Raw genomic sequence first — 23,780 nt, forward strand, 5'->3', positions numbered from 1 at the left:
GTTCAAGAGCAAACACTGTAAATTAACTTGAAATTATATAGGACAGATAATGTAGACCCCAATAAGATAAAAGGGGTAAATAACTGTAAAGTCATAGACATTGAAGTTAAAGTCCAGCACTCTTACTTTATGACTGGTGAGACTGGCTTGCTGGATGGTTAAGATCAAAGTTAGAGATTGAGATTAAATACAGAGGCCAAGAAAAGCCAGTATTTGGGTCTTGCCCTCAGTCAGCCTGAATCCAGGGAACAAGAGAACTTCCCTAAGGAGCTTTGCAACTCTAGGTCACATGACCTCCCGATCAGGGAGATTGATGAGGTCACTAGAGGATGAAAAGCCAATCAGTGCACCTGCTGCAGAGGAGGGTCAAGGAAAAAGGGAGACATCCCTGGTGCTTTCAAGGAGGTGCCTGCCTAATGGATGGCACTAAAGCTAAGGCTCTCAAGTTCTCTATGAGTGATCCCTGTGGGAACTCAGCAGACTCTTTAATAGACAGGAACAGGTCACTTTGACCAGCTTGATCTTAAACACCTAGCATAACAGTTAAAACCAAAATATAGCCATTCTTGGGCATTTAAAAGAAATAATAGCTAAATGTAACTTAAGATGTACACTTGTGTTAGCCCACTAGAATAAAGACTAAAAGATACAAAAGAGAGATTCTTAGGCAAATGTGCCTGATAACTATCAAGAGAAACTGCCAGAGTCAGAAGTTTTTAGTCAGTTTAAGGCCTACAGACACAGATGGACTTAATCTATGCTTGCTAGTAACAGAAATATAGAGATCTCACTAAATGTTGTGTTTACATTCCTGATAACCTAGACAATGTTAAAGTTCCCTAATAAAGGCCTTGTCCTCTCCAGCCTTTGCTAAGCCTTGTTATGGGAACAACTTCTCAGTTATTCCACTCCCTGGTGAGGAATTATTGACTTCTGCCATCTTCATGATATTCATTGACATGTTCCAGATTCTGCAACATTTATCTTGTACTAATCTCATTTCAGTACTCATGTCTTTTTGTTCTTCTCTCATAGAAGCACCCATCCTAGATGTCTTTACAACCTGCTCTTCCCCAACCAGACTTCTACCATGGACCCCTCGATTATCCCAATTTCTAAAAAGGGAACTCCAAACTGCTTGCCCCACATGCCCGCTTCCAGCTCGAAGAAGCCAGATCAGTCATCACCCCCTTTCCCTACAGCAGTAAAGGAGTTCCTAAAATTAGAGGGGTGAATGAAGCCAGAACTGGGGACAGGCAGTTAGTGTAGAAATAGGGGATCAGTCAAATCAAGGAAATGAAGTCCATGAAAACCATCTGCCTCTGGAAGTCTGGAAGTTGAAGACTGCCCCTGGGAGAATGGACTTTTTACATCTCACCTGCAAAACCAGCTCTAGTGACTTAGGCAGGAAGGAGAGATAAGGCAGGAAAGAACTGGAGAACAAAAGATTTTCTTATAAAAACAGAAACAGGGGAATGTAATACAAAGCTGCTCTCCCTGCCCTTTCCGCTAAAGCCATTTCCCCGCCTCCCAACTACTTGTCAGTCTGTGAACATCCTAGCTAGCTATTGGTTCATCAGTCAGCTTGCAAGTATCCTTCTCCGTTATTGGTCCCCTGTTAGCCCTGCAAATTCAACTGCTTAAGGATAGCTTCCCGCCATCTTTTCTCTTGCTTTCTCTCTCCTACTCACTTTCTTTCTCTCTCCTCCTCGCTTTTCACACTCTCTCTAGCATGTGCCCTTTCTCTTTTCCTCTCATTTTCTCTCTTACCCTGCAGGGATACACTTTGTTTGCTTAATAAACTCCCTTATGTGATGTCCCATGTCTGGTGTGGTTTTCGTGGGTTTCTTACACCATGTATTCCTGGAACAGGAAGAGACAGAGTGTGCTGGAGACAGAGTAGTAAGGGAGAAGGGAATGAGGCCCCCAAAATGTTAGGGTTTGTGGGGGAGAAAAAAAAGGAGAGAGCCCCACTAAAGAAATGGCCTTTTACATGGGATAATTCCCTCTAGGGGAAGTTGGGAGCCACTGGAAGATTTTGAGCACAGGAGTGTATGACAACTAGGTAAAAAGTTTTGTGCTGGTTGCTTTGTTGAGAATAGACCCCAGCAGGCCAAGGGAGGATGCTGGGAGACCTGCCAGAACTTTAAGGCAATGACGGAGGTGAGGGCTGACAGTGTGATCCCACCAGGGGAGTAACAGTTTCTGCTTCTCACTGTGGGAAGTAGTCAGATACTGAATATATTTTGAAACAACAGCTGAAAGTTTTCCTGGTGGACTGCATGTAGGGAAAAAGAGGAATCAAGGGTGACTCCAAGGTTTTTGGTCTGAAACAAAGGGCTAGAGATGCCACCAATTGAAAGGGGTAGAAGGGATTTGGGGAGATGGTTAGAAAAACAGCTTTAAATATGTCACAACTGGTATTATTAGGTACAAAAGTGGAGATGTCCAATACACCCTGGGATAAAATGAATCTGAAATTCAGAGAAGAGGTTTGGATCAGAGATATTATATAACTTTGAGGAGGATTAGCATATAAGTGGCACTTTTTACTGCAAGGTCAAATGGTATAGTTAAAATACGTGTGGAAGAAAACACAGACCGTGCACTGAGGCACTGCAGCATGAAGATAGTAGAGAAGAGGAAGAGCTGGCAAAGAGGAACCGGAGAAGCTATCATTTCCACATTCATTGGAAATTTGCTCCCTCAAACTGATACAAGATTTAAAAAGGAAGAAAGAATCAGAGGATTGATACATGGGTAGACTGTATTTTGAAGGCACCCTGTCCCTTTACTTCAAAGACTGAGAGAGGATGTGAAATTCTATGGTTGTGTCAAAGTAAGAATTTGCTTACCTTTTATATACCAAGTAGTACTTGTGCAGATTGACAAAAAAAGCACTATTAAAATCTCTAATGCACAAATGCAGTATTTTCTTTATGGAATCACACATACTCAGTATATTTATATGTGGAACTTCTAGCAGGTTCTCAACAAATGCTTATCAAATTATAATATATTATCTTTCTCTTTGTTGATATTTCTAATATTATGTGAAAACTTTTCTTTTAGTATAATGAGGACACATGAAATCTTTTTAAAATACTCTTTTTTTTTTTCAAGACTATATGCTATTGAATCAGATGCCAGTTTACTGAGACAGGTTTTCTCTGTAATGACCTGGCAGGACTCAGCGGCAGGTAGACACAGTGTGTGTGAATTGTCTATTTATCTTCATTCTGGCAGACTGGCAATTAAAGTCAATGAGTGAGCCATTGAAAATATGAATATCCTCCAAATACAAGATGGATTTTCTTCCTTGGGTCTAAGTAATCTCTATTCAAAGCTAGAGCTTCGATCTACATTTACTTAGAAATACCCTAGAAACCCAGAGATTGTTTCGGTTAGAGTCTTTAATGTTTCTTTCACTCTCCAAGGAGCAGAGCATAACTAAGAAATCAGACTCCTCCATCAGGAGAAAGCGGGTTTGCTCACCAGGATAAGAGGAGATGGCGTTGACGTGGGCGGTTCTGATGACACCCACCCGAGTGCCCCGGTTGTTTTTCATGCACATGCAGATGCATATGGCAATTCCAGCAATGACACCCATGATGAACACGATCCCAAAGACGATGCCAGCAATCGCAGTGCCCCTAAAAGGTCAAACAAAGCAGTTATGTTAAGAAGAACTTCAGGGATTCTTCAGTTGTTCAAATACAGCTCCATGGCTATGTGACAAGTGCTTTCCAGCTGTTCTCGTGAATGATTTTTTTTAAAAGAAAATTCCTTGAATCAGTCAAATGGTCTGCATTTCAATAGGTAAGGACAAGTTATAAACGTTTAGGGACTCCTCTTCCAGCAGAGTTGACCAATCCTTTATTCTGATTCTGGTTTTAAGAATGCATGTATTTATACAACACACAAGTCTCCAGATATGCAATCTAAAATATTATTAAAAACCCATTCTGCTATGTACCTAGGCAGCAAAGAATTTGATCTATGGAGCCTGGTATGTATGCGTTTAGTGAAGACAATCTGATAAATGACATGAAATCAAATATGATTTAATATTTATTCTCAGTTCAAATACTTCGTAAGTTTTTTTAACCATGCAATGCAAACCAAGCCAAACACCATATCTGTTAATATTCAAAATTATAACAAGCATTCCCATTAAACTCAGGAACAATGTAAGCAAAATCTCTATTCCTACTCATGTTAATGATTTTCTCCGAAATGTTTTAGCTCATGCAATAAAATCACAAGTAGAAAAAAAATGCATAGATATAACATTATCATTTGTGGATGATTTATAGACAACTATATTCATCTATTAATTTGAAAAGTAATGAAAAAATCTATCAGATGAAAATTTCGAGTAGGCAGTATCATTTCCTACAATGTTCCCTAAGTATTACACATATGTACACAAACAAGGATGTTTATCAACATGATTGTCATGATTGTGGTGAAATGCCCAGAGCACATGGTTAACCTAATAGTTATATGATGAATGAAAAAGCAAGTATTAACAGTAATTACAGAACAACTGCAATGGGGTAAAACTGCATTTCTATATGTCAATCTCTTAAATACATATTGTATTAGTCAGGTTCTCTAGAGGAACAGAATCAATAGGAAGTATGATTTTAAAAATGGGATTTATTAGATAGGCTTATAAGACCAGAAGCTGGATAGTCCAGAATGACAGTCTGCAGGCTAGAGAGCTCGAAGAAGCAGCAGCTATGAGTCCAAGAGGTGGAAACTCCAGAACAAAAAGGTTCAACAGTGCTATCTTAGTCTGAGACCAAGGCTTCTGGAAACTACCTGGAGAATCACTGGCAGAGTCCGCTTTGGAAGAGTGAAGAAGTGAGAGTCCTATATCCTCAGATGATCAAAGAAGCAATCAAAGACCCGTTCAAGAAGAGTGGAACTTGCATCTGCATCTGCTTCCTTGTTCTTCCATCCAAGCTACCATCCTATTGGACGGTGCTGTCCATGCTTAGGGAGGGTCTTCACTTCAGTTCACTATTCCACATTCCAATCATTCCTAGACACGCCCTCATTGACACACCCAGGAGCCTCTTAATCATCGGCATCTCTTAATACAATCAAGTCGACAATTTAAATTAACCATTATACATATATAACAGTTATTTTATAAATATGGGAAAATAAAGGAATTTTCCACTTTCTAATTTGTGTATTCTTCAAAAGCAACTAATTTCAACTCTTTTAGCTACTTTTTTTTCTAGTACTTGTTAGCTTCTAAATGTTTTTATGAATTCTTTTATTTATTTTTTATTTTTATATATTATCTATTGGTTGCTCTTATAGTATTTAGGAAAGTAGATCTCTCAGGCAAGCTTTATTATTGATTAAATCAGTTATGAGTATTTACATTGCTATGACATTGCTTACTATTGGGCCACACAAATCACAATAGTTACCTTTCATTTTTCTTACAACTTTTTTGTTTTTTGTTTTTTGTTTTTTTTTTTTTTGGGTGCTGGGGATCGAACCCAGGGCCTTGTGCTTGCAAGGCAAGCACTCTACCGACTGAGCTATCTCCCCAGCAACTTTTTTTTAAAGGAATTTCCATGTGTTTTTATTTTTCCATATACCTATTACAATTTCCCTCCCTTACAATATTCCTAGAAATATTTTACATAGTAATCAGTAACTTTTTCATACTGAAACATAGTAAAAATGCCTTACGGTTTTCTTTACCTGGGCAGATTTCCCTCTGACAGTTCACTGATCCCATCTGTTTCTCTGTTCCCAGACCAGGATTAGTGGTTCTCAAATCAAACTTCTGGACCTCTTTCTTGCTATTTATTGATGAACTGCCTTGTTTGTGGAGGCGCATTCTTAAAGATGGATTCAAACAGAGGTAGTCTTTCAGGTCTTTGCATGCCTGTAAACTCTCCTCCTTTAAAAAAATAGCATTCTGTTTTGGGTTTGTGAATGCAGTCTTGTTTCTTATTCTCTGGGGTACTAATGATAGCGTCACTGAAACTTGCTCTAACTTTTCTATTTCCTCTATCCTATCCATGTTCCTTTTCATTGATGGTTCATTTTGACCTCTTTTATGTTTGTTTTCCTCAAATGTCTGGTGATCTTTGAATTCCCTCTACTATGGTTTGCATATGGTTTAAATGTGTACCCAGGGGTTCATGTGCTGGGAGCATGGTCATCAGTGTGACAATATTAGGAAGTGGTGGGATCCTTAAGAGGTGGGCATGGTGGGAGATTGGGAGGTCACTGGGCCATGTCCATGGAAGGGCTTAAGGTGATTCTCCAGTTGCTGCCTGTCTTGCTGTCTTGTCATGTGATTGCTCCCATCACGATGCCATCTGCCATGATGTGACACAGTAACAGAAGGCTTTACAAGAGGTTTTTGGATTTTCAGACTTCACAAGTGTGAGTTAAACAAATCTCTTTTTAAAATAAATTACCTGACTTCAGGTATTTCATTATAGTAATGGAAAACAGACAAATACATCAATTTTTTTTTTCAGGGCCAAGGACTGAACTCAGGGCCCTGCGTGTACTAGATAAGTGCTCTGTTACTGAGCTAAATCCCCAACCCCTAAATATATCTAATTATTTTAAAAAAGAGACTTTAAATAGCTGCTTGGAAATTCAGTATTCATGACCAGAATTTGACAGGTGACCTCCACAGGTGAAGACCACCTGAGGTCAGTTGTCATATACCTTTTCCTATGGGCTGTTCATTTTTCTCCAAGAAAAGATTCTCCAGTATCATACGTGGGAATGTGCATCTGATAGCCAGTATCCTAAATCTTGGATTTTTTTTGGAAAGAAAACAAACTTTCACAAAATCCTCATGCTTTTACCCCAGAGACCCAGTCTCTCACTAGACTATGACTGCTGCTTTGGGTTTTAAAAGTATAATCTGTGAACCCAGATTCCTACATTCCAACTGAAGCCAGGGAACCCTGAGCAAGTTTCTCAGCTTCTCCATGACTCAGTTTTCTCGTTTATAAAATGACAATCAGTTTGGAGCTTATGGGTCAAATTTCTTGTCATGAGTCTTGTGCTTATGGACTTCTGTGCTAGATAAGAAGTTTCTATGCCCAGGGCTCTCTGAAAATCTCTTCTATATTTTTTAGAGAGACCCATAATCTTCCATTGCAAATCATTGGGGCCAGTCACGTTTCACACGTTGAAGACTTTCAGATGTGGGAAGTACAGTATACTGCATCTTCTACGACACTCACACAAGCAGTTGTGCAGTATCCTGAGCATATTTGCATTTCTCTAGTGAAGGTGGGAATATGAACACTCATGGATTAAAGACAGATTCAAAGAGAGGTAGTCTTTCACGTCTTTGCATACCTGTAAACTCCCCTTGTTTAAAAAATAGTGTCCTTACAGATTACATAGAGACTACCCAAAAGCCCCAGGATTGTTCTGGTCTAATCATGCCACCAATTGATCCTTATCTGCAATTCTGAAATCTTCAAAAGCTCTGACAAGTGAAAGTACAGATAGGGATTGTGAACCCTATCTATTTATACTTTCCACAAGGTATCCTCTGAGATTTTTTTCCCACTCACTTAAAAAAAAATAGAATATCATTCAAAATTTCAATAAACTCCTTTAAGATATTTCTACAGGCATTTTCACTTTGTTAGTAAATTATGAAGCAGAATGTAGGACACATTTGGAGGTGCTGCTATTGGTAATTAAAGAACGTCAGAGTCTATTAATTTATTAAATAAATCTTTTCAAGAAAAAATTATTAAAGGAGATGATTTGAAATAAGAAGATGAAAAATTATCTGGAAACCTCTTTTTTATTGTAATTTCATGTCTAAATAAGATTAAATTGGAGGACTTAATTTATGTTCCAGAAATAATCAATGGCCCAATTATTCAGGCATAGAGTTTTCAAAGTATGTGTTCTGGAAGCTTTTAAGATATCCAATTGGGGCATATTTATATTCATAAATTCCTTTTTTAAATGGAGGAAAGTAGAATATTAGTCACATTTCGTTTCCCTGTTGACAGCTGCAGCAAAAGTGTCTGCTCTTAAGGTCAATAATGAAGTTGCAACTAATATGTTAAAGGAGGTTTTTTGATTAAATTATGATTTTGGTGTCCTTGATCCTTTGACACCATTAGCAACTGTAAATTAGAGTTTAACAAATGGTAAGTATAGAATTTGTAGAATTATTTACTCTGTTATTAAAGAAATACTGAATTTTTATTAATGAAATACTTACTCTGTTAGTAAAGAAATAATGAAATAGTAATCTTCCTGTATATAAACAATTTGATTTGGTTGACTGTGGAAGGAGAAGGTATTGAACTGAGAAATCTGGCACCTTGAAAACATTTTAGGGAATGTGTTTTTTTGTTTGAATGAATGCTTTGCAGGATTTGCATATTTCCTGCCTTTTAAAACTTATTTTGGAATAACTTTAAATTCACAGGAAGTTATAAGAATAGAACAGAGAGGTCTGCTGTATCCTTCAACCAATTTCCCCCTAGGATGACATCTTAGGTAACTAAAGCACAACATTAATATGTAAAAGCCAACAGAAGTGTAAAGAGTGTGTCCAGTTCTACATCATTTGAACACATGCTTATGTTCTTATGATCATTATAGCTAGCAAGGTGCCAAACTATTCCATCACCATACCTCCATGGTGCACCTACTTCATGGTCATGTCCACTTATTCTCCCCATCCTTATTACCCATTGGCAGCAGTAATCTGCTTTCCACATCTATAGTCCTGTCATTTCAAGAATGTTGTACATATGGCATCCCATGGTACTGAACCATCAACGTAGTCAGTTTTCATTCAGCACAATGCTCTTGGAATCCATTCTAGGTTTTTCATGTGAATTACAATTGGTTCCTGAATGGGTAGGATTCCATGGTCTGGCTATATCACTATATTGGTATGGTTATAGCTCCATTTGGTTATTTCAAGTTTTGAGTTTTACAAAGTTCATTTCTCAACAATAAAAGTCCAGGAGTATGACTGTTGAGATGTATAATAAGTTTATGCTTAATTTTCATTGAAACTGCCAAACTCTTTTACTCAGAGTAGCTGCACTATTTAATTTTCATATCAGCTATGTATGAGATCCATGTTTCTTGCATCCTTGCCAGTTTCTCTGCAGCCTTGATATTGCCATTATAATTGCCATTATTTTAAAAATTTAATTGTTTTAATGGTGATATATCTGAACATGGTCTCTTTTTTTTCCTTTTAAAAGTAGTACTGGTGTGTGTGTGTGTGTGTGTCTGTGAGAGAGAGAGAAAGAGAGAGAGAGAGAGAGAGAGAGAGAGAAATATCTGTTAATCTGCATTTTGATATGCATAATGGCAAAATAAAATATTTTATTTTAAGTAGTTGATTTCATGGAACAATTCAAAATACTTTAAATGTGTTCAACTTTAAAAAAGAAGTTAAAAAAAAGTAGTACTGAGTATTAAACCCAGAGGGACTCTACCATTGAGCTATATCGCCAGACCTTGTTAAAAAAATTTTTGCTACAGGGTCTTGTTTGAACTTGTGATCCTTCTATGTCGGTATTTTAGTTAGCTTTTGGGTTGCTGTGACCAAAAGACCCCACAATAATAAGTAGAGGAGAAAAAGTTTATTTTGACTCATGATTTCAGAGGTGAATTCCATGGTTAACCCAATCCACAGTTCTGGGTCTGAGGAGAGAGAGAACATGATGGTAGAAGGGAGTGGCAGAGGGAAACAGCTCAGGACACAGCAAAACCAAGAAGCAGAGAGAGGGCTCCTCTCACCAGGGACAAAATATAACTCCCAAAGGCAGGCACTCAGTGGCCCACTTCTAGCCACACCCCACCTTTTACAGCTGTTGCCCAGTTAATCCCTACCAGTGGATTAATCCATTGATTAGGTTATCCCTCTCATAAATAATGACTTCGTCTCTAAACATTTTGACATTGTTTCACACGTGAACTTTTGGGAGACACCTCATATCTAAACCATAATACTCAGTCTCTCAAGTTGCTGGGGTTACAGGTGTGTGCCATCTCACCTATCTTCATCATGGTCTTAATTTGCATTTCCTCAATGGCTAGTAAGGCTGAACATCTTCCCATGAGCTTATTTGGCATTCCTATCTTCTTCAATGAAATGTCTCTCCTTTTTTTTTTTTTTTTTTTTTGTTCCCTAAGTGGATTGGTTATTTCACTGTTGAAATTTTGAGAAACCTTAATAAATAATAGATGTAAGTCCTTTATCAGATTGGTGGTTTGCAAAGATTTCTCCCACTCTATAGCATTTTTGTTGTTGTTCTCTCAACAGGGAGAGAATAAAGGGGCTTTAAGGAAGCCTCCCCATTGTTTCTTTTATGAATATGCTTTGGTGTCATGTCTACGAACTCTCACCAAGTCCTAGGTCTTCTTCAGTATCTCTAAAAGATATATTTATAGCTTTATATTTGATAGTGAATCTTTTTATCCGTTCTGGTTTACTTTTTGTATAAGAGGTCAGGTTTAGGGCTTTATTTATTTACTTACCGCCATGGATTGCCAATTAACTGAGTTCCATTTATTGACAACACTGTCCTTCCTCCATCTACTTGGTTTTGACCCTTTTACAAAATCAGTTGGCCGTGCTTGCCTGGGACTATTTCTAGGTTCGGTGTAGTTTGCTGTTGTTGCAGAGATGTTTTGTAAATGTTGATGATGTTCAGTTGGTTGTGAAGTTGCTAAGTTCTTCTGTATCCTTTGCTGATTCTTCTTTGAGTTGTTCTATCAGTTTTCAAGGTGAGTGTTGAAGTCCTCAGGTATAATTGTGGGTTTGAATTTTCTCCTTTCAGTCCTGCTTTTGTTTTCTTTCTTGGTAGCTCCATTATTGACTCCTGCTGGTTGTCGTTGGAGTGGGGCTGTATTGATTTCTGCCTGTGGTGTCTGACCACAGACAAATGGTTATGTCTAGAAATTTTCTGTCTTTCTAGGTTGCCTCTTTTTGATGTTTTGGTTGGAGAGAGCAACTTTTCTGTTGGGACTTTTATGATTTGAACCCACTGGTGTTTTCAATTTCTACCTGAAACCTCAGGGAACTCACAGTTGTCTTCTGTAGTCCACAAGGTTTCTAGTTGCTCTACCTTTTTCTCTTCACCTTTCAGAATCTTCTTATTAGGTCTTATTGAAAAATAAAATATTATAATAAAAGGTATTGTTTAAAACTGCAAAGTGAATTGTCCTTAAGAGCACAAGTAATATATAAATACCTTTATAGGCAAGATAAAAAGATGATAAATGTTTTTAAAGACTCAGCTTTTAATACTGCTTAGGTTTTTCATGTAAAAGCTATGTGACAATGGCCTACATATATTTAATGATTCTGGACCTTTTTCTATGCATACAAATAGGCTATTCAACCACATTTATTTAAGGAACTAAAACCTGCAGAACTTTATAATAGAAATGGCACCCTTTCTTAAAACCACATAAATTCTAAACACAAATCAAACCTGAAGTCATATTTTTCCCTCCTTGGGAGAAGAAAGAAATATAACTTTTTTTTTTTTTTTCCTGTACGGGGGATTGAACTCAGGGGTACTTGGCCACTGAACCACATCCCTAGCACTATTTTTGTATTTTATTTAGAGACAGAGTCTCACTTAGTTGCTTAGCACTTTGCTTTTGCTAAGGTTGTCTTTTAACTCTCCATCCTCCTGCCTCAGCCTCCCAAGTTGCTAGCGAAATATAATTTTTTTTAACATTGTTAATTATTTTTATTTCAACTGTTGATTTTCTGGATTATAAGGCATAATTTGGGTAAAAATATGGAATGAAAACATTCTGTTTTCAGGATACTGCTGTACTTTCATGAAATCTGCAAATTTCAAAAATAATTATATCTCTTATTTTAATAATTTTGAGTGAGCTTAGTACTAAATAAAACATTTAGCTTTCTTATTTACATATGATGATTGACAGACAAAACCCCAAGGTGTTCATTATGGTTTAGATGTGAGGTACCTCCCAAAATCTCATGTGTGAGGCAATGCAAGAAAGTTCAGAGGTAAAACGATTGGGTGATGAAAGCCTTTGTCTAATCAGTGCATTGATCCGCTTGAATGAATTAACTGGTGGTAACAACAGGTGAGTATGTTGTGGCTGGAGGATGTGTGTCATTGGGGGGTATAACTTTGTGTATATATCTTGTCCCTGGTGAATGAAGTTTCTCTTTATATTTCTGGGTACCATGTCCCCAGTTGCTTTCCTTAGTCACACACATCCACCATGATGTTTTGCTTACCTCAGGCCCAGAGGATTGAAATTAGCCATCTAAGAACTAAGACCTCTGAAACCATGAGCCCCAAATAAACTTTTACTCCTCTAATTGTTCTTGTCAGGTATTTTGGTCACAGCAGCAACAAAGATGATTGAAACAATGGTACAAGCAAGTTCTTCTTTTTAATCATTCATTATAATTATTCTTAATGAATGCTTTCTTAGTCAATTTAGTGCAAGAGTAGACAGATAAAGACCAGGGGCCAAAAGAGACCCACAAGTTGTTTTCATAAATAATGTTCTGTTAGAACAAAGCCACACCCTTTCATTTTGTGTTTGACTGCTTAGGTGCTACAAAGTGAAAGTTAAATAGTTGTGACAGAGACCACATGCCTACAAAGCTTCAACACTTACTAACATTGAAAAAGCATACAGACTCCTGACTTAATTCACTCAAATATATTAATGATGTTTTTCCCTAGATGAATTTTTTGAAAAACTTATGACATTAAAGATACTATAACAAAGCCAAGTTGTGGCATAAGTGGGGCAATTTGTACTGACAATTTAACACCCTATGGTATTGGGATGTTCTTTTCAGTCCTTTAGTTAGAAACTCATAGGAGTTGCAAAGTTTGAATATTCTTTTTGATTAGTCCTATTAATATTATTTACTGTAGTACATTTCTGATGCTACCTTAACACAAAAAATCATTTATGTTTCATGGAATAATAAAAAATAAGTGTGGGATCTGTTTCCTATTCCTGGCACCCAGCTCCTAAAACCCTTGGAATCTCTGGAGTAATGAATGTCTTTCTCAAGCTGATGGAATGACTGGTTGCTGGAAGCTCCAAGAAAGCTTCAAGATTGGGGCTGGTCACCAGCAAGATTCAGTAGTTGAATTTTCAGCTCTACCAATGGACCTTCAGGAAGGGGAGGAGGATTCAGGGTTAAATTTATCACCAATGGCGGGTGATTTTAATCACAGATGCTGTTTTAGTCATCTTTTTGTGCTGTCGTGACTAAAAGACCTGACCAGAACAATTGTAGGAGAGGAAAAGTTTATTTAGGGGCTCATGGTTTCAGAGGTTTCAGTCCATAAGAGGCTGCCTCCATTCCTCAGGACTCAAGGGGAGGCAGAAGAGTGTGGCAGAGAGAAGTGGCTCACAAGATCATCAGATAGGAGAGAGAGAGAGAGAGAGAGAAACAATCTCTTCACTTGCCAGATATAAATATAAATTCCAAAGTCATGAGCCCAATGTCAACCTCCTCTAGCCACACCCTACCTGCCTTTAGTTACCACTCAGTTAATCCCTAACGGATTAAGACTCTCACAACCAGATCATTTCTCCTCTGAACCTTCCTGCATTGTCTCACACATGAGCTTTTGGGGGACACTTCACATGCAAACCATAGCACATGCCTACCTAATGAAACCTCTGTAAAACAATGACATCCACATGGTTTTCAGCTTGGTGAACGTTTTGAGGTACTGGGGCAGTGGTGTGCTGGAGAGGACATTGAAGCTGAAAGCTCCAAGCTCTCCTTGTTCTATACATCTCTTTCATTTATAATAAACCAGTAATAGCAAAGTTCTTTCCTGAGTCCTCTGAGTAGTTCTTGCAAGTAATCAAACCTGAGGGAACCCTTTGACTTCGTAGCCAAGATGGCATAGAAATGAGGGTGTTCAGTACCTAGGACCTGAAACTTGTGTCTGGTGTCTGTCTGCAGTGAGGGTAGTCTTGTGAGACTGAGCCCTCAAGCTTGTGAAGGCTGAGGCTAGCTCCACATAATTAATGTCAGAATTAAATTGAATTGTAAAGGACAGATACCCTGTTGGTGTCAAAACTGGCTGATGTTAAGAGGGAAAAAAAATTCTTTGCCGATGTATGGAAGTATCAAGTGCCTATTGTTCATTTTCATAGGTAGATATTGACTACTGGATGATAATGAAAGAAACTGCAACAAAATTATGGATTGAAAATTTGCAACAAAGTGAGATTTTACAATCCAGACATTAAATGTATTTGTAGTGGCTCTAACAATAATATAAAACTGTCTTTCAAAACAAGGCTCAGAGATAATTTATTTCATTCAATGAATAACTTTTATGTGTAAAAAAGATTCCGATAATGTTGTATTGTTAGAATAACAATAGAATAATATTGACAACACAATTTTAGGTTCATCATTACTATACAGCAACTTCATACAACCTCATACCACCTCATACATATCTTGACAAGATTTTACTATTAAATAATATTTAAGTAAAGTAGTAAATGTGAGAAAAATACCAGTGTAATATTTCTATTCTCTGACATGATTCAATTTACAAATGCATTTTAGCAACAAGCATAATAAAATAACTTGTGAATATTCTAAATAATTATTTAATAACATCATTCACAAAAAATAGGAAAATAAAAAAGAACGTAGAAATATTTGATACCCATATAAAAATTATGCAAACTGTAGAACATTTTTGTTAGGAGAAACTTTTCATATGGACATAGAAGGTTTTAAGAAGTATATAGCAAAAGGTAAAATTTTTAAAAGAGAGTTTTCTGGAAAAATGACAACAATTTCAAAAGAATAAGTTTGAAATGTGCCGGGGTCCAACCCTAGCAGGGGTCGTAGTGGTCACAGGTGATGGAGTAGGTGTTGGCGAGGTGAAGAACAAAGCAACACAAACTCAAGGAACGGATGCTAAGTTCTAAATTTTATTTTTCCCAGCCAGCTTTTTATACATTAAAAGGTTGACAGTTACACATGTTTTTCCAGAACAGGAAAAGATCACAAGGAAAAATAACAAAAATATCTTGTATAATCATTACTAGACCAGGCAATGAAGTATTCTAATTATTTTTAGTAATTGCTTACTCGTGATAACCTATAACTAAACAATAAGACATATTAATATTGCTTAACTAATCGTAAAGGTTAAAGCAAGTTCAGTAGGGTTGAGTAAATGTCAGTTGTGTGTGGCTACTGCTGTGGTTAATAAGTGCTAGACAGTTTAAGCTAACAATAATATGACATCATCTTCTACTGTGTGAACTTAACATTGAGGAACTTTTTCTCTGAGGGATAGGTGGCCAATAATATTTACAGCATTTAGTAAATCCTAATCTTTAAGAAATGGAATATCTTGCACTCTTGTATGTATGCTTTCAAAACAGATTATAACATGTCCTGATTTTACATCTAACTATCCTGTGGGAGATAAGGAGGGTCTAAATCCAGGGGTTTAATAGGCATCCCTGTGTAAGGATGTCATGGCTTTCCTTTAATTAAATAAGCATTGTCATAAGGTGTTTTAACTGCAGGAACTCTATTTTCTTTATTTCTTCTGTTCCTGTTAATCATTCCTGATGGGGTTGGAGTTATTTGCCTATATACTTCAGGTCATCTGAGAGTAGTCAACAGGGGATCGGCAGCTAGAATCTATTTTTGTATTTTCTCATAACATTCTTGGTTACTCAAAGTTTCATTACAAATGACTAAATCTGAAATCACTGTTCCATTAGAAGTCTGGTTTTTATGTTTTAACCTTGGTTCTGTTAAGACCCCTGTTTTCAGGGAAAACACATAAAATATTAATAGTAAACCTACATATATTAAGCAAGCAAGGAAGGAAAGTTCGCAACCGAATTCCCAATACGATGAGATTTTGCAAACACCTTTATTACTCAGCCGAATCCTTTTCAAGCACTGAGGGGAATTGCAGATGGCGTAACAGAAATTAGTTCATTTCTTCTTATAATGTACAAATAAATTAGACATGAAACAAAAATTTTAAAATCTTTTTATTAAAGGATATGTTAAATCATTCTACTTATCAAAATCCATATATGATGAATTAGAGCAATAACAAAAATCCTTTCCCAACAATATACACAAGAAGAATACAATCTGGAAAAAATTCCCCATTAGACTACTGTATTTACCCAACAATTATGTTTTTTGTGTCAATGCATTGCAGTATTGTAATACCCTTCAAAACCAATACTTTATTAAACTTTTTGGAAATTTGTAAGGAATATAGTTCAGTAAAATTTTGACTTGCTTAACTTTAAAATAATGCATTTTCTTACCTGGTACTTTAACAAATCATGACAGACTGGGAAGAATGGAAAAACAAACTCAATGGAATATAGTTTTCAATATTACTTTTACAACTTCCGCTAATAATCATAGGTCCTCAGAACTCTAAGTACCTCTCGATATCTAGCTACATGCACATCTGAATTTATTAAATAGAACTATAATTGAAAATGGTTAAATTGTTTGTAAATATTGTTACTACTCCATGTGTGTAATATCTATGGAGAGTAGGAGTACCTACCTATGTGATTTTTCCAATAAGTTTATATTACTTGCAAAAAAAATTACTGTGACATTTAAATTTACCAAAGATAACAGTAAAATAAGAAAGTAATGACTCTGAATGGGTAAATGGGTACCTGATTTGCTGAATCAAGCCCTTTGTAAGAGACAGTTGTCTACTTCAATATCTCTCTTCTGCATTTTCCTTGATAAAATAACTCTTGAATGTTAACTGAACAGATAGCTATCTGAAATAAATATTTTGATTTTCTAGGCACCCTTCAAGATAGTTTTTTCTTTAATATGATGAAATTCAGAAAATAAGTTGTAGGTTAAATATTTTGTGTCTTCTCTCAGGGAACCCCCTTAAGAGATGACTTGAATGGGCTTTTTGTCCCACTTCTTCATCCTACCCTCTGTTTTGTTTTCTGAAATAAAAGGTGCAGTGACCACCTCTCCATACCATGAAGAAAAAGGCCATATCCCAGGGACAGAGGAGGTATGAATTTGATGGTTTTCTTTCCCAGTAGCTACCTGGAAATGCTATATCAGCTCCCAGTTGCCTATCCCTGAATTTCATTTACACAAGAGATTAAACAAATTTTTTTTATTCGTGAAAATTACTGTTACTTTGTGTCTGTGTGTCTGTGTGTGTGTGTGTGTGTGTGTGTGTGTGAGATATGCTGCCTGACCTAATCTGATTGAATATAACTCCTTTGCCAAGGTTATTATACAATCTCAGCTATTGTAAACAAAATGAAATATTTAATGTGGAAACAGCAGTTTCAGGGAACATAAAGATAGTGTGGAAACCTGTAGAAAGATTCCACGCCAAAAAAAATAGAAAATGTATACCACTAACAAGAGAATAAGAGATTACATTCAAATTCTATTAAATTGGGATTTTTCATCTTATATTTTATATAGACTTATACTTTATGACTCAGTGAGGACCTTCAAGAATTATCTACATTGCTTAGGCATCAAAGAAGACATAAAAATGAAAATAAAAAGTCTTGAATGTGTTATGAATTGTAGGTTGATCTATACAATAATACCTTTATCACTAGAGTTCAATGTAAATGTTTTGACTAGTGAAGAAAGCAAGAATAATTCAAGACAAAAAGGATCCTTTGAGAGTTGATTGGTTTACCCTTATCTCCATTGATCAAGTTTTCTGAAAAAATTCTCAATTCCTACCTGATTTGTGCCAATATAGATTCAATGAAGATTAAGTGTATGTGGTTAAACAAGAGTAATATTAAAAATACCAATTAATATTGTTTTCCAGTTTGCCACATAGAGATATAAATATATATGTATGTATTATCACACCCTTCCTGCCTATAGTTACCATCCAGTTAATCCCTATCAGTGGGTGAACACACTGATTAGGTTAAGGTTTTCATAACCCAATCATTTTACCTCTAAATTTTCTTGCATTGCCTCATACATGAACTTTTGGGGGACACCTCACGCCTAAATCATAACAGAAACCAAATGTCATTATTTGATTAGCTGTCAGTAAAGCTCTGAGATAATATAACAAAATGTATTGCATGTCAAAATATAAATACTGTAGCTCACAGTTATGGAAATTTCTAGAACTTTTTCAAGTTATATTTTCATTTTCTACACAAAAGTTTTTCATTTAGCTATTTATTTAACAGTAATATTTGAGAAGGTGGTACTGACCCACATTTGAATAGATTTAATTTTCCAATTTTGATCCTGATGGGGTTTGATTTATTCCTCAGTCCTTATGCCTACCATTACTCCAAATGGCTGCTACTAGAAAGCAATATTTACTACATCATTCAATAAAATATATATTGAGCATCTACCACATGTTGGCACTGTTCTGGGTACTGAAATAAGAAGTTGAGAAATACATGATACATGAGAAGAATTTTAAAGTCAGATGTTACATAGCAAACAAGGACAGAGATTCTGAGGGTCAACTATCACCAGACATGGAAGACTAAGACTGGAAAACAATGCAAGAATTGATCACAGTCAGCAAAAGAGAACTTTTTTTTTCTTCTGATAAAAAAAACTGCATGAAGATAACCAACTAAAGGGAGTAGTTATGATTTCTCAATGCTTCTTCTCAGTTATATAGAACAGTTTTTGACTCAGATGGTGTTTTGTGAAATTGAATCCAACCTACGTGTTTTGCAGGTACAAAACCCAAATATGCGAGAGGCTAAAATAAAGTACTTGTGAAAGATCTTGTGCCTCGTTTTGTGGTATGTTTAAGAACAGAGCTCAGCAGTCCTAAATTGTCACCACAAAGCTGTTTAGGGGGCAGTGGATTGTCTTGCTCTTACTCTTTACTGTGTTCATGGTGTTATGATTTGGATGTGAGGTGTTCCCCAAAAGCTCATGTGTGAGACAATGCATGGTTTAGAGGAGAAATGACTGGGCTATGAGAGCCTTAACCCAGTCAGAGAATTAGGGGGTAACTTATGGGGCGTAGGGAGTGACTGGAAAAGGTGGGTCATTGGGGGTGTGTTTTGGGGGCATATATTCAGTGAGATGAGCTTAGTCTCTCTCTGCTTTCTGATCATCATGTGAGCTGCTTCCCTCTACTACACTCTTGCGCCATGTTGTTTTGCCCTTACCTTGAGCCCTAAGGAATGGAGCTGGTTGTCTATGAACCAATACTTCTGAAACCATGAGCCTCCAAATAAATTCTTCCTCCTCTACAATTGTTCTGGTCAGGTCTTTTAGTCACAGCTAAAAAACTGACTAAAACACATGGAATCTTGTCACTGAGTCCAATTCTCTATGAAGCACTAGGCATATAAAGATAAAAGGAAGTCTAGTTGGGAACTGGAGAGGCAGAGCAGAGAAAGGATTCCTGATATATTTGGAAATTTAAGCTCAGAGATCTGGGGACTGATTGAATGGGGGAGTGAGAAGCAGGCATACATGGCATACAGTACAGTATGTAAACTGTGTTGACATGAAAAGAAGATTTAAACAAGTGGACTCACTGCATATGAGTTCTTCTGCCTTCTGCTTTTGAACCCTAAAATGTTCTCAATTACTTCTAGATATAATACTGTCATTTGTATTATGGCAGTAAGTAAACCTGAAGTAAGATTTGCTGAAACTTCCCACTGAACTAATCAACTTAACTTGCTTGTGATTACTTTAGCCCAGACTTTCTATACCTTTTTATCATGTTTTGAGTCTAAACAAATAAAAAAATCACAAACCAAGTTTTTAACAGAGACTACAAAGATTTCTATTGAAAGTCCACTTCTTTCTGAGATTAAGTCCTGAAAGCATATTAGACTTAAGAAATTGGATCTTATTATGAAAATTCAGAGCTAATCTGCTTTTCTGTCCAGTTACTCAATGATGGAGTTTCAAATACCTATAGAGTTTCACAGTCTTCTACCTGACAGAGCAGTTGCCTTTCAGGTCCTACAATTTAAAGGGTCATGATGGATCTTGTAAACCTTTCCAAATTAGCTGCCAAAGTGAGTAACAGACTCCGACGGCATGACGGTCTCCTGGCAATGAGTTCCTGTGCCAGTCCAGTATTTCCTTCTGTGGCTCTTCTGACTGCCTGAAAACACATTACAAGCTGGCCTCCTCTTTCTGGGCCCTGGTGAGTTCCATCCTCTGCCAAGACAAGCACGTGATTGATCACTGTCAGTCGGGGAGGTCTTGTGTTCCAGCCCTGCCAACAATTTACCTGGTTTTGACATTAGTTATCCACACCTAACTCTCAGGAGCCTGAGGCTGCCCAGACCTGGCAGCTGCTGCCTGGTCATGCCTCTCAGAAGGTCTTACTCACAACCTCACCTATGCCAGACTGATGTGATTGATTGGAGCTGTCACATTTTGATTTTCTCTTAGGATCTAGCCTCTTGCTTAGAAAAGTCATTCACAAGCACTTCAGTCTCATCAGAGCATCAATATCATTCTCTCGGTGTAACTGGCTGCTGCTAAGAGCTCCAGATAGTTCCCGCATTTATGTCTTACCATTACCTATCAGAGAAAAACTAATTTTAATCTTGTCTCATTCCAGTAAATATAATTCCAGAGAAGGAATGTGATTGGCCCAGATGGGGTTGGGAACAAACCTGTAGATCAATATACAACCAAGGCCAGGGGTTAACATGAATAGTGCAGCTTAGGTTAGATGCCTGTCCCTAAACCTGCCATTTGTAACCAATGGGGAACATAAAGGTAGTTGATTCAAGAACAGAAACAGGAGTTGGCAAATAAGAAATAGATGTTCACCCGCATTGTAAACATAGTTGGAATTGTTAGAATTCCAGGTCCAAGTCTGCATCTATACGTGTATGTTAGAATAATAAGGAATGAAGGACAGACATGGACAAATGCCCCAAAACTCAGATCCATTTATCCTTTACCCAAACATGTAAGTGGCACTAAAAAGTCAGAAAGATAACTTTAGGCAAATTTGCAAGTGTGAGGATTTCTGTGGCCATCTGTTCTGGTAGACCCTTACTTCAAAAAATAGTTGAATCTAAATGTTGGAGAAAATGGTAAATTATGCAACACCAAACATTTTAAAATATCTCCTATATTCTAAATATAATGTTGAAGGTTTAAGAAAACAGAGTCTGGGGATAACAGATGTATATATACACAAGTCATTGTAAAGTAAGGCATTAAGAGCAAGTGGGAATCACAGACATCTTACTCCAATTAGAATGGCTATTATCAAGAACACAAACAATAAGAGATGTTGGTGTGGATGTGGGGAAAAAGGCACACTCATACATTGCTGGTGGAGTTGAAAATTGGTACAGTCATTCTGGAAAGCAGTGTGGAGAATCCTCAGAAAACTTGGAATGGACCCTTTTGACCCACTCCTTGGTTTATACCCAAAGGACTTAAAAACAGCATACTACTGTAACATAGCCACATCAATGTTTATAGCAGCTCAATTCACAATAGCTAGATTGTGGAACCAAACTAGATGCCCTTCAACAGATGAATGGATAAAGAAACTACAGTATATATACACAATGGAATATTATTCAGCCATAAAGAAGAATGGTATTATGGCATTTGCAAATAAATGGATGGAATTGGAGAATATCATGCTAAGTGAAATAAGCCAATCCCAAAAAACCAAAGGCTGAATGTTTTCCCTGATAAGTGGATGATGATGTATAATGGGGTTGGGGGGTGTGGGGAGTGAAGGAAGAATGGAGGAACTTCAGATTATGTAGAAGGAAATGAGAAGGAGGGGGGTATAAAAAATGGTGGAATGAGACAGACATCATCACCCTATGTACATTTATGATTACATGAATGGTATGAATCTACATCGTGTACAACCATAGAAATGAAATGATGTACCCCATTTGTGTATAATGAATCAAAATGCAGTCTATGAAAAGCAAATAAATAAACAAAACAAAACAAAAGACCAAATAGAATGGCACCTAATCCAAACATGTTAGTTTGTGTGAGGACATGTTTTAATGTGTGATGAGCAGAGATTGGTGTGTGAAGGACAGAAATTGTATGTGCATGTGTGGTGCCTGAGAAAGATTTCTGAAGGAGGAAACCCTGTCTGAATCCAAAAGGATGATACAGAATTAAAGAGAATTGAAGGGATTCGAACAGAAGCACATTTCACACCAAAAGAACAATATTTAAGTGCCTAGGAATGTAATACATCATGATGTGTTCAAGGAACCCTGAAAATTCAAGAGCTGCTGGAATAGAAAAGAAGGGAGGTAAGGATGCAGAAGAAGCAGGGGTGTAGATAGATTGGGAAGGTCTTCAATGACACTTTCAAGAGCTTGGAGTTTTTATTGGAGTTCATTGGAAAAAGTGAAAAGCTGTCAGCATGGGTTAATCTATGAGTAATGTGGAGACTGGATTTGATGGTACCAGACTGTACTCAGGAAGCCCTATTAAAAGACCATTGTAATCATCTGAGTAAAAGATGGCAAAAGACTTAAAGTGATAATAGCAGTGAGTCAAGGAGGAAGGTGGGGAGGAGGGAATCCAGGAATGACAGAAGAAACCAATTCATTTATGTCTCAAAGTCACCAAGTTCTAACTCCTTAAGGACTATTAGAACTATACTATCACCGTCACCAGAAGCTTTTGAATAATCCCAGTACTTAAAAGGCACTAAGTCTGGAGGACATGTATGTGTTTGGCTTTGAGAATGAATTTAATCTATCAGATCTCTTATCTCTCTCCTAAAGAAGAGACTTCTACAGAGGGAACATTCTGACTCCTTATAGGAAAGAGGGTCAGGGTCAGACCCAGCTAGGTGTCAGAGAGAGGGCAGGACATAAACTTTTCCTATGAAGCCTTTGTTATTGGTGCTTTCTGGGCTGCCTGTAAACAAGTATGTTTTCCAACATGAACATTTTCATAAAAGGCATGTCTATTTTTTTTAATACTGCATTCCATAAATTTTTGGGATAATGAGCATGCAGACATAGGAGGTTGGTTTTATTCATACAAGCAATGAACTCTTAATTGTCCTTCTCCAAAACTCATGTACTTAAACCTCTATAAAACATAAGTTAAAAAATAATAGTTTTTGAGTTATTCTTAAATTGCTTCATGTAGTCTGATCTTCCCACTCAGGTCTTTGTACAGTTAGAATCTAATTAGATTAGATAATGCTTGAGCTTCCCTTCAGCTCCCTAGTATCATAATTAGCAGAAATTTTTACCTTATTGATACAGTTGCTGCAGGTCAATAAAGGAAAGCAAAGCAAAGGTGGAACTCTTAGCCTAATGAACTTGGAAAAAAGATTGGAAGTAAGTTAACTTTGTGTGATTATTAACTACAGTACAATACGAACAAAATTCTATATGAATATTGACTAGTTGTAATTTAAGCTGTATTTATTCACACAATTATCTTCTCCAATATCATCTTTGGTTCTGAGGGGGAGAGAAAATATCTCTTTCCAATAATTCTTATCTCATTTATTGTCAATATAAAAAACAATCTTGTCTGTGAGAGATAATAATCACCAAGGCAGTAATGAATATTTTATATAAGTAATTATAACTGCATATTGATAGTCAGCTCTAAATTAATGATTTTTAACTTGGAAATGCATACTTTTATCTCAAATGTCTTGGCAAAAGAGACTAAACCATTACAAAATACTTGATATAGAAAACTATATCATCTTACATGACACTTTTTAAAATATTCA

At 36.8% G+C, this 23,780-nt stretch overlaps 1 protein-coding gene across 1 annotated transcript in view; it reads right to left on the reverse strand.

The window, feature by feature from the left end:
* Cyyr1 (cysteine and tyrosine rich 1) overlaps nucleotides 1-23,780 on the reverse strand; it is a 119,462-nt gene that overhangs the window by 16,298 nt on the left and 79,384 nt on the right. Inside the window, exon 3 of the mRNA XM_047564923.1 lies at nucleotides 3,496-3,653. Coding sequence (XP_047420879.1) covers nucleotides 3,496-3,653 — 158 coding nt within the window. The remainder of the gene's footprint in view (nucleotides 1-3,495; nucleotides 3,654-23,780) is intronic.

The sequence above is a fragment of the Sciurus carolinensis genome, chromosome 9 (genome assembly GCF_902686445.1).
Source record: "Sciurus carolinensis chromosome 9, mSciCar1.2, whole genome shotgun sequence".
NCBI lineage: Eukaryota > Metazoa > Chordata > Mammalia > Rodentia > Sciuridae > Sciurus > Sciurus carolinensis.